Source organism: Branchiostoma belcheri, unplaced genomic scaffold, assembly GCF_001625305.1.
Source record: "Branchiostoma belcheri isolate BF01 breed outbred unplaced genomic scaffold, Haploidv18h27 scaffold25, whole genome shotgun sequence".
NCBI lineage: Eukaryota > Metazoa > Chordata > Leptocardii > Amphioxiformes > Branchiostomatidae > Branchiostoma > Branchiostoma belcheri.
Window position 1 is genome coordinate 1,412,752 of NW_017803854.1, and position 16,394 is coordinate 1,429,145.

Genomic DNA, 16,394 nt, shown 5'->3' on the forward strand with positions numbered 1-16,394 from the left:
TGAGTTGTCCGGCCGACAACTTTGGAGCTGTCGTCAGAAAATTTCATGACAGCGGGACTACGCTGTCGGGAATCCTCTCTAGACGGCGTTCCTGCTGTCGGCGTGCCGCTGTCGGCAGTTACCGCTGTCGCGAAATGCTTCGTCTAGAGTGGGCCTAACTCCGGAACAAAAGAGAGCCACGAAAAATGAAAACAACATACACACACGCACCAAGTTTTGGAATAGTCACCAAACGCCGGAACATTGTACCTATATATCTAACTTAGGGCATATAATGCGTACCACCAACCGAAGTCATTGGTAAACAGATATATATTACTAGTAAGTCCCACAGGGAGTCATGAAATATTAACTTTAGACAAATTAGAATGTCAAGAATGTTAAGGGCTTCATTCAATAGTTCATCTATAGTTATGCTTGGTTACTAGTACTTGTCAGCAAGAAATTAACTCGTGTTCTAGTAGTAAGGCAAGTGTCTACATTTGTGAAACAGGAAATGCGAATTGTTTGCTTTGCATGCTATGTTTCGCTCGCCTGGTCGCTGGCTCAGTAAAACCATGCTTGCACATTTCTAAGCTCGATCGTCTACCCTACCCAGACTTTGTACCTGCAGTTTGCCGGACACTCTCTGTAACAGGTGCGGATCAAGTTGTAAAACTTCCCGCCAGATCCTCGCCTCTCGTGCGGTGCCTTCTTGAATTACAGACCTTGGCAGAAAAACTCGGAAATTATCAGCTTGTAGGGTGTGTGTGGGTCCCTCAGACAGCAGAAGACCGTCCCAGACCCCCGCCCGATAGTGGGACGACCAGGAAGAACTCTCACGAAGTGGTGTCGCCCCACAAGGTTTGGACTGTACCAACTTCGATGTTATTTTTCCCCAAAATTGTCCCAAAAAGTACACCGAATCGTTTTCACTGAGTATACGTCGCGAAACCTAATGATGAACATTTGTTGTCTGCTTTATTAGTGCTAATTAGATTGGTTAATTGGCGCTAATTAAATCAAATCTGTGGTAGGAAAACTCCTCCCCCCCGTTGTACGGAGTCTGTCGGCCCCACCATTGCTGCCTCGGCATTTGTTACCTGGTACCTGCCGACCTATCGGGTTTCAACATCCTGCGAACGAGAGAAGTCGCGGTGAAGTACCCTGGGTGCGAGCTGTCGGTGCGCGGGAAATTCAAAATAGTGTCGAACTCCTGTGATGGTTGGCCAGTTCTTATCATATGTTCTATACGACTTTGGTATTTGGTTGCTGTTATACTGTCCTTAGTAGTAATTAGCTCTCAAAGATGCCTCTCTATGTCAGTAGTTGGAGAAAGATTTAGCCACATTTGAGAACAAACTACTGTACCTGCATGTTTACGTCTTTCAATGATTGCACAGCGTAGCAAAGTCATACCTTTTTCATCGTAACGTACGGTACTGCAGTCCTCTATCCCCATATTTGATAAAATTATGGAGCTATTTCAACGTTAACGGTACGCTATTTTAGAGATACCGGAGCAAGTGTTTCCACAAATAGGTGTCTTTAGATAGCAGAAACGAACTCAAATCTACTCGTATAAAATTTACCCCAAACTATTCATGCAAAAATAGACATCAATCCGGTTCACTCCATGATCCACAGTACAGTTTAGACACATTCCAGCACGCGAATGAAAAACACAGGAATGCACTGTTGGCAACGCCACGTTGTATGTGTGTTAATGATTAACTGGACGTTGCTTCGAAGGGTCAGTTCAACCCAAATGGCCAAGTCCAGAGACTACCACCTCCACGTAACGGCTGACCAACGTTCATTATGCCCCAACGCCACTGGCCCGAACATAGCTTAACACACTCTTATTCAGTCTTAAGGTGTGTTATGGCTGTTCCAGACTTTTTGTGTGCTAGAAAATATCCTATTTTTGCGTCAACCGGCAAAGTCAACCACCTGGTCTAAGCAGACTAAAGTTCACCTGGCATGGTTCAGACAGAAATTACTACACAATTACAAGTGAACAGAGTCTATTAAACTTCCATTAACACGAATTCTTAACAGATACAGAATCCTCCAACCTCTACGAAAACCCTGCAGATTTTTGTACAAGACTTCAAGACATGAGGACTGGGAAGCAACTACTAATTAAAGAAAGTGAACTTTCAAGTGCCCCACCTGAGTTAGGACGTCGACTGAAGCTCGTCCGTGAGTTGGAAAGAACTTTGACCGAGCTATTAAAGGCCGGGCTTGCTTGTTCTAGATTTGAACCACTCAGACCGAGAAGGACCCCTGGTCTTTAACGTTAACGTGTTTGACGTGTGGCTTTCCTCAAACACAAGACCTACTCGGCTTTACGTCCTATCTGAGAGGACGTCCCTAACCGAAGCTAAGTACTCATTTTACACCTACGTCGAGTGAGAAAATAGATCTATTGCCTTTCCCAAGGACACAACACTGGGGTCTGCCCTTGAGGGATTCGAACCCAGAACCTAATTTACGCATTGCCACCCTACGCCAGCCCCCCTTTTCCCGATCTCTGTCGTCCTTACCTTGTGTCTTCAGACTCAGAGAAGTTGCACCGAGGGTTGTCCATTCTCCAAACCCACCGAGCACTCAGCTGACTTCTTTTGGAAGCACTGCTGTTGACTGTGTTGGTGTTGTTGCTACCAGGTCCTGTCCGGTAACCCTGACTTCGGTTCTAAAGCAGCGACGCCTTGCGGCGACCTCTGGAAATGTCAAACGTCACAGTGTGAAGGAAAGAAGAAGGGCGGTGAGTATTCTCAAAGCAGATCATACGGTGGGAAGGCAGTATCCATTGGCCAGAGGAGTGTCCATTAGCCACCGGGTGGCCAATCGATACTGCCTGGTAAAGTTGACACTGTCTTTTGCGCCCATCGAAATATCTGCTTGGAGATTAGGCGGTGAGTGCCTCGAAGCGCTGTACAAGGTCTGACAACTGTGTCATTCCACCTGCCCGACCACATTCCGAAGGCACGCATGTCATCATAAATCCTAGTGTAAAATAGTCTAGCAGAGCTCGGTATTTTAGAAATATATATGGACGGGGAAATTCCGTGCCCCCAGAAAAAGGTCTTTCTTTTCGTAGCGCAAATATGTGTTTTGTTTTAAGCGACAAGGATAACTAGCACTTTTGGCGTCAACGACAACACTGCAGTTCCATTCTCCAAATGCACCCGACTACCTCTATCAACGACCACCCAGTCTAGATTTTAAAGACTAAATAAAGATTTTTTGAAGAACACAAGCCTAAAATCATGGCCAATACCAATGTCCTACAGCTAGGGGCCTATTAGATATCATCTTGGCTACCGAAATATCTGCTTGGAGATTGCACCATAAGGAAGTAAACAGTAACAAGTAGGCATACAAGTTGATACAACTATTTACCAGGAAAACATGATACTGTTGTTCAGTTCTATATGTTGGAATCAATGTTTTGAGAAATCAGCGCAATGACACATATAACACATTATCATATCATCCATACCTAGGCCAATATACCTAGGCCAATATGTATGTAACGCTTTAGAAATGAAAGAATTGTGACAGACAGAATTGTTTAATGTACATCATGCCAATGCGCCATTTACGTTCTATTCATGTAGTTTTAGTTTCCAGGAAAAACTGATTGCAAATATCACATTGTCATCCTTACCATACATTGTACCATGTACAACTGTCCGGCAATAAAGATTATTCATTCAAATCAAACTAAAAGTTACTGTACACAGTCTGATACTGTACAAAGTGTGGTCAGGTGGAAGGCCGGGTCTCTGTGTCTAGCCGATGCCCTACTTTTTCTTCGGGCAAAACATTTACCAAACTCACGACTACTTTGGAAAAAGCACTTTCACCCGTCTTTAGCTTTACTTGCAACGTTTCAACGACACTTTCACTAAGCAAATTGTTTAACAAGACTTCACATATAGGAAAAACCTAGTATCTACCAGACTAACCACGCTGGCTATATATATAGGAGAATATTTGCCAGTGGAGTTTGGCCGCCTTGGGGTTTGACTGGCCGCGCAGGGAAAGAAACAACCTTGCGCGGCCGGACTCCCCTGGCCAATTTTACTCTTATCTCCTTTTTGCCGAATTCTACAATCCGTATTCCGTAGAAAGGCCTGGTGGAGGCTAGGAAAAAACAGAACACACAACTCACAACATACCTTGTACAGTCAGACTGGCAGACGTCCTGATACTTCCTTAAGCTTATCTTGCCTCAGACTGGAAAGACGAGGATATAAATAATAATGCCCTGTTTATCCTTTTCATGCGACCGACTTACCCCTAGGGCTATATTGACCTATACGTATGTTAGCCTTCTGACGTCTGAAGAATCCTTTAAGACTACGAATTTGTTAACCACATTATGATTTGTTTCACTGGTGTTGCTTTTTGAAGATACGTATGAGATACGTGAGCTTCACTGATAATCACAACGATCATGAGGCATTAGGAGTCGATTGAGGTTGATCTCAGTCTGGGTTGTCCGTCCGTGCGTTGGTTGATCAGCTTCACTGCACAAGGTCGTTAGGTCAGTAGATCTTTCGCTGGCTCCAAAGACAGTATCAAATTGGTCAGGCGTTGGGCTGGCGCAAAAAGAGGCACTAGTACAAAAAGAAAACCAGATAAAAATGCCCCAAAACAAGATAAAAATAAGCCAAAACCTAGCTAAACCTAAACCTCTGCTTGGAGAGCAAAGGATGGGTACCGGTACCGGACAACTAAGCTATTGTCAAACAATCGACGAGTTAGCCGGTCTGCTTTTTTGCGAAGACGAAGCATTATTAGTAAGAAAAAACAATATCATAAAATTTTAGGTGTTTCAGATTATAGATTTATCTTTTTTACGGCCTTTTAAAGACAGCAGCTTTTGCGTGACGGTAGTACCAGGCATGCGCAAACCAGGAATTGAGACATGTCTTCCTCCAGGCGATGTGGTCCCGTGTTCGGTAAGACGGCAGGTCCGACCGGTCGGGTGGTCGTCATTTTAAGTAGGTTACAGTCCCGTCGTACAACCAGTAGAGACATCGTGAGAAGAAGAAGAAGAAGAAGAACTTTATTGCGTAACAGTTGTAGCAGGTACAACGTATAGCAAAACATATGCATACATACATACATAGTAGGTGATGCTAACAGTATCTAATACATGTAGTTGTAATAGATGGTATTTCTAACCGTTCTAGGAATCGGATCTACTTTCATATGCAGCTCAATATGCGACGACTTTCGTATTTCTATGCGGCATTTATGACTCTTGCCGCTAGAGGACGCTCGTAACAAACGTACTGGCAGCATGCACATTATATACTTTCTGAAGTTTATCATCTTAAATTCGATGAAAATCTATGATCAAGTACTTGTTGCTTGGAAGATATTAAGGTGAAAACTACATTTGAATGTTGCAAGATTTTGACGTCAATTTCTTAGTAACAGCGGGTTTAAATCAATGCGGTCCCGGTGCCTGCAGTAAAACGTCTATTCGCAGGGTGACGCTTCTGAATCTGCAGCAGTAATATCTACTATTTGACTACACTTTGGTACTGGTCTGCTATTTTCTCAGGCGCGAGTCTCGTATTTTGCGTTCTAAGAAAAGAATAATATTCTACGTCCTATTTTTCTAAGTTAAGAATTATCAACGGGATCAAGTTTATTTCAAGAATATTTGTGCACTCCTTTCAAAATGATTTCGAGTATTACAAACACGCGATTTTGTCCCTTAAGCATAAGAAAACTATGTGAACGATACGTTTAAAAGGTCTATTCATAAAAGTATGCAAATACATCGATCTATTACGTATTATTTTTGGATTGATACCATTTTAGGAGATATTTTTTTACGCATTACCATTTTAGGAGATGTTTTCCTGTCCCCAGCTTAAGATAGTTGTCATGATTGTATGGGACAAGTTAGGGACTGGGACTGTCGCCATTCTGTTACCTTTGACATCATTGGTGACGCAACCGCCTGTGACAGACAACAGAAAGGGGCGTGGTTTGGCCTAAATGCGCGTCAAGTACTACGTATGCCTTCAGGCGGTTTCCCAATCTAAGCCAGTGTGTATTTAGGTATGTAGGATTTTAAGAGTGATGTTATCAGATATGTGAGTGAGTGAGTGGGTCGATGAGTTAGTGTGAGTGAGTGAGTGAGTGAGTGAGTGAGTGAGTGAGTGAGTGAGTGAGTGAGTGACTAACGGATTTAGTGTTCTCGATCTTCTTTACTAGTACATGTATTCGGACATAGACCGATTCTATTGCCTCGCTCACCCTCGTCCAAATGTGGTATGCAAAATAAAAACATAGCCTATGCAAATATCATTTGACCGATGCAGCCACTCTCTCATTGGTCGTACCATTTATTTATTTGTTATTGGTTGAACGGATGTTTGTGACATACAAGTGGTGTACATGTATATAGGTCTGATGTTGGACCGGCGAACTGGTGACCCATTTCAAAGAGTACAGAATGACAACATACTGAGACGAAATGACTTTTCAAACTAGGCGATCGACATTTTTTTCGAGATGTTGACACAAGGATTCTAGTACAAAGACATAACATCAACTGAGCAAATATAAATCAGGAAGAAAATAGTGACGTTACATGTATAGAATAGAATAGAAACATCATCAACATTTACGCAGAAAGTTGTTGGAAAAAGGCCGTTTGTGTATTCAAAGAAACTGTGTCCAAAATAGTGTGACCAAAGCTAGCGTCAAAACATAATTTTTTCTCTGGAAAGTGACTGCTTAAGACAAAATTTGGTACGTATAGGTAATGGTTTAATGCAACTTTTTCTCTCGTCTCTATTTTAAGAGTCTACGTCCGTAGCAATGCCGTAGTTTTGCCTTTCTTATTCAAGGCATCGTGCGTTCTATTGTTTAGTATGTTTACAATCGTGCGTAGTGGATTTCCCCGTTGCTTGATAAAATTTACAAAGTCCACACTTCCGTGAGAAAACAACACAAGGCACTTCCTACCTTCTGGGAATGGACCTTTTCCGTCAAACGATGCGTCTCACGGTGTGCACCTGACGTAATCATTAATTCTCGTCATTTGCCCAAGTATCGTGACATCCTTGCCTTATTGCGTCGTTAGTAGTTCCTAGAATAATAGTGTACGTTGTTTGATGGCGCGCACGTCCTGGTAACTCTAAAACCGTGGGGAGTGTCACGATGCTAATAATTCATTCTCGTCATTTTCTCAAGTTAGATCAGGATGTCATGATACTTGACTCAAGTATCATGATGTCCTGATCTTATTGCGTCGTTCGGAGTTCCTAGAATAATAGTGTACGTTGTTTAATAGCGCGCACGTCCTGGTAACTCTAAAACCGTGGGGAGTGTCACGATGCTAATAATTCATTCTCGTCATTTTCTCAAGTTAGATCAGGATGTCATGATACTTGACTCAAGTATCATGATGTCCTGATCTTATTGTGTTGTTAGGAGTTCCTAGAACTGCAGTGAACGTTATGTGATAGCGCACATGTCCTGGTAACTCTATAACCGTGGGGAGTGTCACAATGCTAATAATCAATTCTCGTCAATTTTCCCACGTATCGTGACATCCTGGCCTTTTTGTGTCGTTAGTAGTTCCTAGAACAGTAGTGTGTTTTGTGATTGTGCACACGTCCTGGTAATTGTTAAAGCGTGTGGAACGTCACAATAGACTAGGAACCACCATGACGTGTGCTTTTATTTTCTTGCATTCGTTCTTTTTTCTCTTTCCTATCTTGGATATTGACAAAAAACTTCACATCCGACATTTTTGTCCCAATCTCATCTGTCCCTTCCATTGTTTTATTCCAAATAACAAAATTAATCAGGCCAATATCAGACTTTGGATAGCCCGTGTCAGGCCGAAGTCTACCATCCTAACCCCCTTAGGAAAGCCTGACACGGGCTATCTATAGTCTGTTATTGGCCCGATTAATTTTATTTTGTTATACCCAAGTATCGTGACATCCTGGTCTTATTGTGTCGTTAATAGTTCCTAGAACAGAAGTGTGGTGTTTTTGTGATTGTGCGCACGTCCTGGTAATTGTGAAAGCGTGTGTGGAACGTCACAATAGTAGGAACCACCATGACTTGTGCTTTTATTTTCTTTTTTCTTTTTTATTTTCATTCGTTCTTTTTTCTCTTTCCTACCTCGGATATTGACAAAAAAAAACGTCACATCCGACATTTTTGTCCCAATCTCATCTGTCCCTTCCATTGTTTTATTCCAAATAACAAAATTAATCAGGCCAATATCAGACTTTGGATAGCCCGTGTCAGGCCGAAGTCTACCATCCTAACCCCCTTAGAAAAGCCTGACACAGGTTATCCATAGTGTGGTATTAGCCCGATTAATTTTGTACATGTATTTTGTTGTACCCAAGTATCGTGATATCCTGGTCTTATTTTGTCGTTAGTAGTTCCTAGAACAGTAGTGTAGTGTTTGTGTGATGGCGCGCACGTCCTGGTAATTGTAAAAGCGTGTGGAACGTCAAAATACACTGTCACAATACTAAGAACTAAGCATGACTTGTGTTTTTCTTCCTTCTTTCCTTTCGGATCGTCTGACTTACCTTGGAAATTGACCAAACACCGCAGCTTCAATATACATTGTATATATATTCAGTCCACTTTCTCAACTTTCTTACACTTAGAAGCTTTCGTAAAAGTTTTCTTCGGTCACGGTTTACTCTGAAACTAGTTAACTACATCATACATCCAGATTTCTCAATAGTGACAATACTCATCTCATCTGTCTTTTATTTACGTACAGTACACCTACTTTCCCTCGCCATCCAAGAATAGATCGTAATTCTTGCGGAAGAAACCCCCGAAGTGAGTTCAGCTCAACGCGGAAGTTATCGTCTTCGGAGACTTCCGGGTTTCTGTGATGTGACGTCACGCGAGGCTCCGAGAAGGAAACTGGACTGACTAGTCGGAAAGTTTCGCCAGTTTCCGGAGACCACGCGAAACTTCGCGAGACCGGCCACGCGTGTTCTAAAAGTTTTACTTGGAAAACAACTTCTGGATATATAGGACAGTCGAATCAAAATAAGGCTTTGCTAGCCTGGTTACCAAGGGTTCAAGGGTTAGGTGTAACAAGTCGATCGGTGTAATGTAGCCAGCTGCCGCCGCGCCGCGTGACTGCGAAGCTGGCGTGTTACGCCGAAAGGCGGTTATACCGCGGCCGGCTATACAGATACAGATACCAGATCTATTTTAGCTCCCGAGTCTTTATCCTTTCCGCAAATTTGAGAGCGTAAAAAGTAGGGAGCTAGAATAAGTCTGGTAACCAGGCTAAATCTTTGCAAGTTTGTACATTGAGAAAATTGTTATAAACAGTACTGGTATGTAGACTAATATTCATTATAACTTATAAGCCAATATTTCACATCTTTCTGGTTCGCTATTTCTGTATTTGCACGTGCACTACGTTGAAAGACAAAGCCGATTTTTGATGGATCATGCGTTTTAGTGAAAGAGTTATAATGATGATAATAATAACTTTTATTGCAAATTTCTGACTAAAGGCTAATTGCAAATAACACGGACAAAAGAACATTGAAACAGGGTACAAAATAACTATAAAATCTACATAATAACGGAATCATCTGGAGCTATGTCTGAAGGGTTTGACTTCTCTTTTGTAAGCCATGGATGGAAGACTTAATGCCCCACCTTTTCCAGAATGTGTGGGTTTTGGGTAGCCTCTACCAGGCTCCGCGGATCGCTGGAAAAATAGTAGATATTGGCCGAAATAAAGGGATAGTATACCAGAGAAGATCCGGCCGGCCATAGAAGCTCCAATTTGCGACCCACGGATCGCAAATTGGAGCTTCTATGGCCCTGGATCTTCTCTGGTATACTATAGATGATAGACAAGCGAGCTGAAATTATGTTATTGCGAGTTGATCATGATGTTTTCTGTTATCATCATGGGATATTTGTCCAAAGAAGTTATGTAATACAGACTTCGGACTTGTTATGCAGCAAGTTGTTGTTTCCCCCTCCAACGTGTGACCGGTCAATCGAATTTGAACTCCAACTTCCAAGGGCAACAAACACACCTATTCTCCACCAGGCCTTCTTAAGGGGAGGTTGGCCGTTGGCTAGTATAGAATTCGGCAATAAAAATAATAATAGGATCTGACTGGCCAGGAGAGCTGGTCAACGTCCACTGTTGTGGTTTCAATTTGCCCTCGGAAGGGCAAATGAACTCTACGGTGACCAACGGCCCTGGACACGGTAGAATTATCCCTTTACATGTGTATTTTGCTGCATTTTACTGGTTTTAAACCCACGTTGATGGAGAATACAGTATACCACGCTGTTAGTATATTGGGCGAGCTATATGGGGTACCGGGGGCTGGTCAGTTGTGTCTTATACAGTCTGACAACAGCCTCCCCCTCCCCACATACTAGTACACAGAAAAACCGGACGAGCACTTGTATCATAACGACTGACCGGATATTAAAGAAAAAGCAAATAGGTGAATGAAGTTATGTAATACAGACTTCGGACCTGTTATGCAAGTTCGAACTTTGTGTGTTTTCCCCCTCAACGTGTGACCGGTGACCGGTCAATCGAATTCGAACTTCAAGATTACCATTTGCCCCCCGAAATTTGGCTGTTGAAAACAAAGATACCAATAACGAAAATGAGACCGATAAAAACGCCTAAAACACCCTAAAATAGGCGAGCTAGCCTCAACCCCTGCTGGGACTCGCATATGTACAAGTCGGGCTAACCACCACCCCACACCATCCCCCACCCTAGCCTCCTTCGCAGTCTTGTTGGGCGTCGGCGTTATTTTTTCCCTCGCGGCAGCAAATCGTCCCTCGCGGCCGCATATTACTCGCGTCGCTCAGAGAAAAAATTACGCCGACGCTCAACAAGACTGCGAAGGAGGCTACCCCACCCCACCCCACCCACCCCCACCCAATACACAGAAAAACCGGACAGCACTAGTATAGTACTACGAATGACTAGGTATGACAGATCATAATTTCAATGTAAAACGTTCACAACAGGGATTCCCGTTATGACGCATGTTTATGACCATTACCTGTGTGACGTCACACGTCGTTGAGAACACGTCCTGCACGTACATATCCGGTACCCGCCGGGGTCATGTCCGGTCACTCAACTTATTTACATATTCCATCACGCATTTGTCAATCGAATTATAGAAGGGAAGGATTAAGTGTCAAAATGAACACAAAAGTCCCCAAATTTCTTCTAATCATATATAACGTTAGCTATATCTTTTTTATAGTACATTTTATTAGCGACGATATTGTTAACAGTATATAAGCTGTGGTTGCGAAATTTTACTTTTAAAAGTAGCAAGCTACTTGGATGCAACGATATGTTTCTGACTCGACACATGGACAAAAACTATATAAGGATGCCTTTAAATGTCTGGTGTGTGTTACGCCGAAGGGCGGTTATACCGGCTATACCGATACAGATACAGAAATGTCAAAACGTTTCATTTTACATAGTATCAAAGTTGATAAAATGTTCGATTTTTTTCTCAGGAAAAGCCATAATCCTGTTACATGTATTATAAATGATAAAAAATCGCGAAGGAGAATTTTTTTCATATTTTAGAGTGGATTGTTGTAATTATAAGTAGTGACATCTGTGTCCTGAATGAACTGTAAAGAACTGGAAACACGGGAAAGAATTAGCTGTATATATGCAATACGTATATGCAATGAGATTTACAAGAGAAGCTTCTTGATATAGGCCCAACCCCCCCCCCCCCCCACACACACACACACCGCTTTCACTGTCTCCTCCTAGATCTAGAATAAACGCAAAACGTCCAGATCCAACAACCAGAAACATCAACAGAAACCGCACTTTAGGCTCTAGTTCAAGGACAAGAAACGCTGGGGTTTTCTATCCGGCACGTTTCTTTCTAGAAAGCCAGACTGGCCGAAATCCGGCTAAAACCGGAACCCGGAAGTGAGTTCTACTAGTTACTCCACCGGCCGACGCCGCTTCGCTCTAGCTCTATACTACGTACATTTGTACTTGCTGTTTTCAGCATCTCATAGTAGCTATTTTCCTTTAAAACAGGGGATTTCTACTGATTAAGACCCTAATTAGCGTTATTTTACTGCATATTAAACAGAGGGGTATACCCAAAGTATTGACAGGACCCACTCACGTAGTTCCCCGCGTCATGACGTCATCGGAAAGTCCAGCCTATTTTTGGAATGACGGGATGACGTCACCATTAGCCAATGGGGGCTTTCTACGGTGACTCTACATAAAGGCCTAGCGTCAGCCCGTGCCAATACCACATTCACAGGGCTACACTACGTACGGAAACAGCAAAAAGTCCCTCGATAAACTTAGACATTACCGTTCTTGCGACTTTTAAGGATATATATTACGCCGATGTGCTACTGCAACAGAGTAAACTGCGAAGGAACAGACTGTAAGAGGACTAACGTTATACAGCAAGGAGCCGAAAACATTCGCACCAAGAAACTACAATCACATAGGTAAGGATTTTATTATCTCTTGAAAAGTCAAACTCTCTTTAACCATTTTGAGTGAAAGATGGTAAAATAACTGTAGAATTTTCTCTAAAAATTGCTAATATCACTATATCCATAACGTTATAGTGTATATACTTGATCCCTTTAATATTGTGTCAAATGTATACCATTATGACTCACACCAAGGACATTCTATCGCTGCCTTTCTTAGTTGAGTCATTTTTATGAAATCACATCTTTTTAGTCATAGTTTGCTCACAGGGATAGTCACACATTTAACTAGATTTACGCCCCAGTCATGTCAGATTTTATCTCGTATATCTACATAATTGATTATATTCGGATTTGCCACAAAACGCCACTACGTTTAATAGTAGAATACTGGCATGTTCTAGAATATTCTTTAGAATACACTTAAGAATACTTGGTATTCTTTAGAATAGTGTTCGGTTCGATGTGTTTCTTGTTGTGACGTATCATATTTCACATTGTTGTAAAACGTCATATTTCTCAGTGACTCGAGAATGGATCGCAGCAGCGCCACTTCAGCCGTTGTACCACGTGACGACGCCGTAGTTCCGCCTGGCAGCGACAGTTGCTGTAGTCATGTTCCCTGTGGAATGGATATAGACCAGCAGCTCCACTCCCTGCAGACCAGGTTAAAGGGTACGGAAACGTTGAGCGTGCTGTTGTCAGAAGCTCGGGAACAGATCGCGCAACTGTCGGCCGCGCTGAGAGAGCGAGAGGGCACGATAGTCTTGCTACAGAACCGCCTGGCTCAGAGCGGACTCAGTACGAGTCTAAGCCTGGGGTCCACAGAACGGATCGTGCCGGGCGCCTCACGGGAACTCGTCCAAGGACTGATCCGGGAAAACGCCAGGCTAAAGCAATCACTCAGGGGAGCACCAATGGACGAGGAACTCAGACGGGTAAGTCACAGTTGACCAATCGTTGTTGGCGTTCTTGATTAGTTTAAGATACACAAACTATCTGGGGTCACCGGTTTGTTGTCTATCAGTATCCGATCATCAGTTGTTCGTTAGAAGACAAACAGAGAAGCCACCACCATGATGGCGACCGCACCTCCGCGTCCCCCTCCGCCTCCCCCTCTCCCCCTCCCGCCCAAAAACTTCGCCTTTTCTACCGTCAAGAAACGTGTGGTTAGTATAGAATCATCTACGTGTGTATAATTTGCAAAATTCTAGACAAGGTGTACAAGAAAAATCCAAGGTCTTTGTTTAGACAGCGTCATTCAAAATCCCACAGGCCCCTTGACTGAATTTGTAGAAAATTTCTGTCAGTAACCTGTTTGTAGTGTGTATTCAAGGTTCAAATCTTGCTCGTTTGTAGTAATTACAATTCTTCTTTTGTTTTTCAAAACCCCAGAGGTTTGCCGAGCAGCAAAACAGCATCAAGATCCTAGAAGACGAACTGACCGAGAGAAGAGAGTCTCTCAGGAAGCTGGAAGACGCCCTGTCTTCCTCTGAGGACGACAAGGACAAGCTGATAGCCTCGCTTCGCGCCAGGCTTCAGGAGCTGGAGAAGAGCACCCAGACGCAGGACGTCCTGTGTAGGAGCCTGACGGAAGAGTCCGAGACTTTAAGAACGAGACTACAGGCCACGGCAGAAATGTGCAACGAACTCGCCAAGAAACTAGAAGCCGAAAAGGCCAACAGAAAGAAAGACGACCCAAGCGAAGAGTTGGAAAAGGAGATGAGACAGGTAAGAAGCTATCCGCAAAAGTGCTATAAATCTAACAAATTGATCCAAAATGTATTTAAAACGCGGTGTTTTTGTTTATGCCTTTGTCACCAGTAACTTCTGTGGGGTGGATTTGCATACGCTTATCTCTGTATGCAAACTCTGTATTCTTAGCGGATTTGCATGTTAATTAGGCACTCAGCTGCAGTGTGAAAAACAAAGGTGTTCGGTTACCCCCTTTTCCCGGGTTCCTTTTTATGTGTGTATTCACGATAGACTGTCCCTCCCGGTGTGAATTACCTTTGAGTTGAGAAATACAAGAGAACTAATTGAGTGACAAAACTACCCCTAATTCCAACTCTTTATGACAAAAAAGGGAAGAATCATTGTTACGACTAGTTGGTTGCGGAACAATTTTTCTTCAGGTGGTTTTGTGAAAAAATCCCCAGAAAACTTTAATCAGGAAACGTGATTTGCGGAGTAGGCCTTTTTGTGTACACACCGTTTAAATTTCTTCCGCCTTGTACAAGTTGGCACTTGTCTGGGCTCCGATCCGCTAAAATTAGACCAGCCGATTTCATCAATCCTTAAAAAATCCTCTTCACATGAGAAGGAAATTACGAAGGCCCATAGGTACACTTAGCATTTTTTATTCCACTTTGTATTTTCTATGGGTACTTTGTATTTTCTATGGGTACTTTGTATTTTCTATGGGTACTTTGTATTTTCTATGGGCACTTTGTATTTTCTATGGGCACTTTGTATTTTCTATGGGCACTTTGTATTTTCTATGGGCACTTTGTATTTTCTATGGGCACTTTGTATTTTCTATGGGTCACTTTGTATTTTCTATGGGCACTTTGTATTTTCTATGGGCACTTTGTATTTTCTATGGGCACTTTGTATTTTCTATGGGCACTTTGTATTTTCTATGGGCACTTTGTATTTTCTATGGGCACTTTGTATTTTCTATGGGTACTTGTTTTTTTCTGTGTGTACTTCGCGAAGTTTTTTTGGTGGCTGGCGAAGCGACATTCATTTTGCTTTGATGTGGATGCTCCCATTTTTATTATGGCGGTATATTTCTATTTACCATTCTAGGCAACTAAATTTATTTTAAACCTATTAAAACATAATATACTTTACACTTTGAGAAAATTTTGTTTGTTTTGCATGCAATGTTCCACACGTTTATTAATTAGGAGTATCAAATAGTGATTATTACATCCTGGCATAGATTATGTTAATGTAGACACAGGACCATACTATTTTCGGGGGTGCTAGGACATATTGTTCAGACTTCCGTCAACATTTCCGTAGCGATATATGGTAAATCACTTCCTCGCTGAATGTAAATTACTCCTTTGTATTAAAAAAAGCCCGTAATCTAAAGCGAGGGTTCATTGCCAATGTTGGGAAAAAATTGCATTGCGGTTTGCTGCCCTCCTACCAACCGCGAACGTTCATCACATGCAGTTTACGCAGGAAATATGGACAATATGCCGTTTCAGTAAATAACCTGACATCTAAAATTGTTGAAATATTAGCAGAAACTCAAATTACACTCTAGGTTGACCGTCTAATCGTGTGGTAAGCTACATGTGTGCTGTAGTGACATGAATTGGCACTTTTGTGGGGAGGGGGGCGTCCCAACAAAGGTCAACGACCTCCATGGCTTACGGCCTATGTTTCACGCTTTTGCACTTCATAAATGAACAATTTTAGATGTCAGGTTATTTACATAATCTATGCCAGGATGTAATAATCACTATTTGATACTCCTAATTAATAAACGTGTGGAACATTGCATGCAAAACAAACAAAATTTTCTCAAAGTGTAAAGTATATTATGTTTTAATAGGTTTAAAATAAATTTAGTTGCCTAGAATGGTAAATAGAAATATACCGCCATAATAAAAATGGGAGCATCCACATCAAAGCAAAATGAATGTCGCTTCGCCAGCCACCAAAAAACTTCGCGAAGTACACACAAGAAAATACAAAGTACCCATAGAAAATACAAAGTGCCCATAGAAAATACAAAGTGCCCATAGAAAATACAAAGTGCCCATAGAAAATACAAAGTGCCCATAGAAATACAAGTGCCATAGAAATACAAGTGCCCATAGAAATACAAGTGCCATAGAAATACAAGTACCATAGAAATACAAGTA

At 42.2% G+C, this 16,394-nt stretch overlaps 1 protein-coding gene across 1 annotated transcript in view; it reads left to right on the top strand.

The window, feature by feature from the left end:
* The first annotated feature begins 12,303 nt into the window (after positions 1-12,303).
* LOC109471455 (TNFAIP3-interacting protein 2-like) overlaps positions 12,304-16,394 on the top strand; it is a 9,056-nt gene continuing 4,965 nt past the window's right edge. Inside the window, exons 1-3 of the mRNA XM_019770781.1 lie at positions 12,304-12,522; positions 13,034-13,448; positions 13,906-14,241. Coding sequence (XP_019626340.1) covers positions 12,416-12,522; positions 13,034-13,448; positions 13,906-14,241 — 858 coding nt within the window. The 5' untranslated portion in view covers positions 12,304-12,415. The remainder of the gene's footprint in view (positions 12,523-13,033; positions 13,449-13,905; positions 14,242-16,394) is intronic.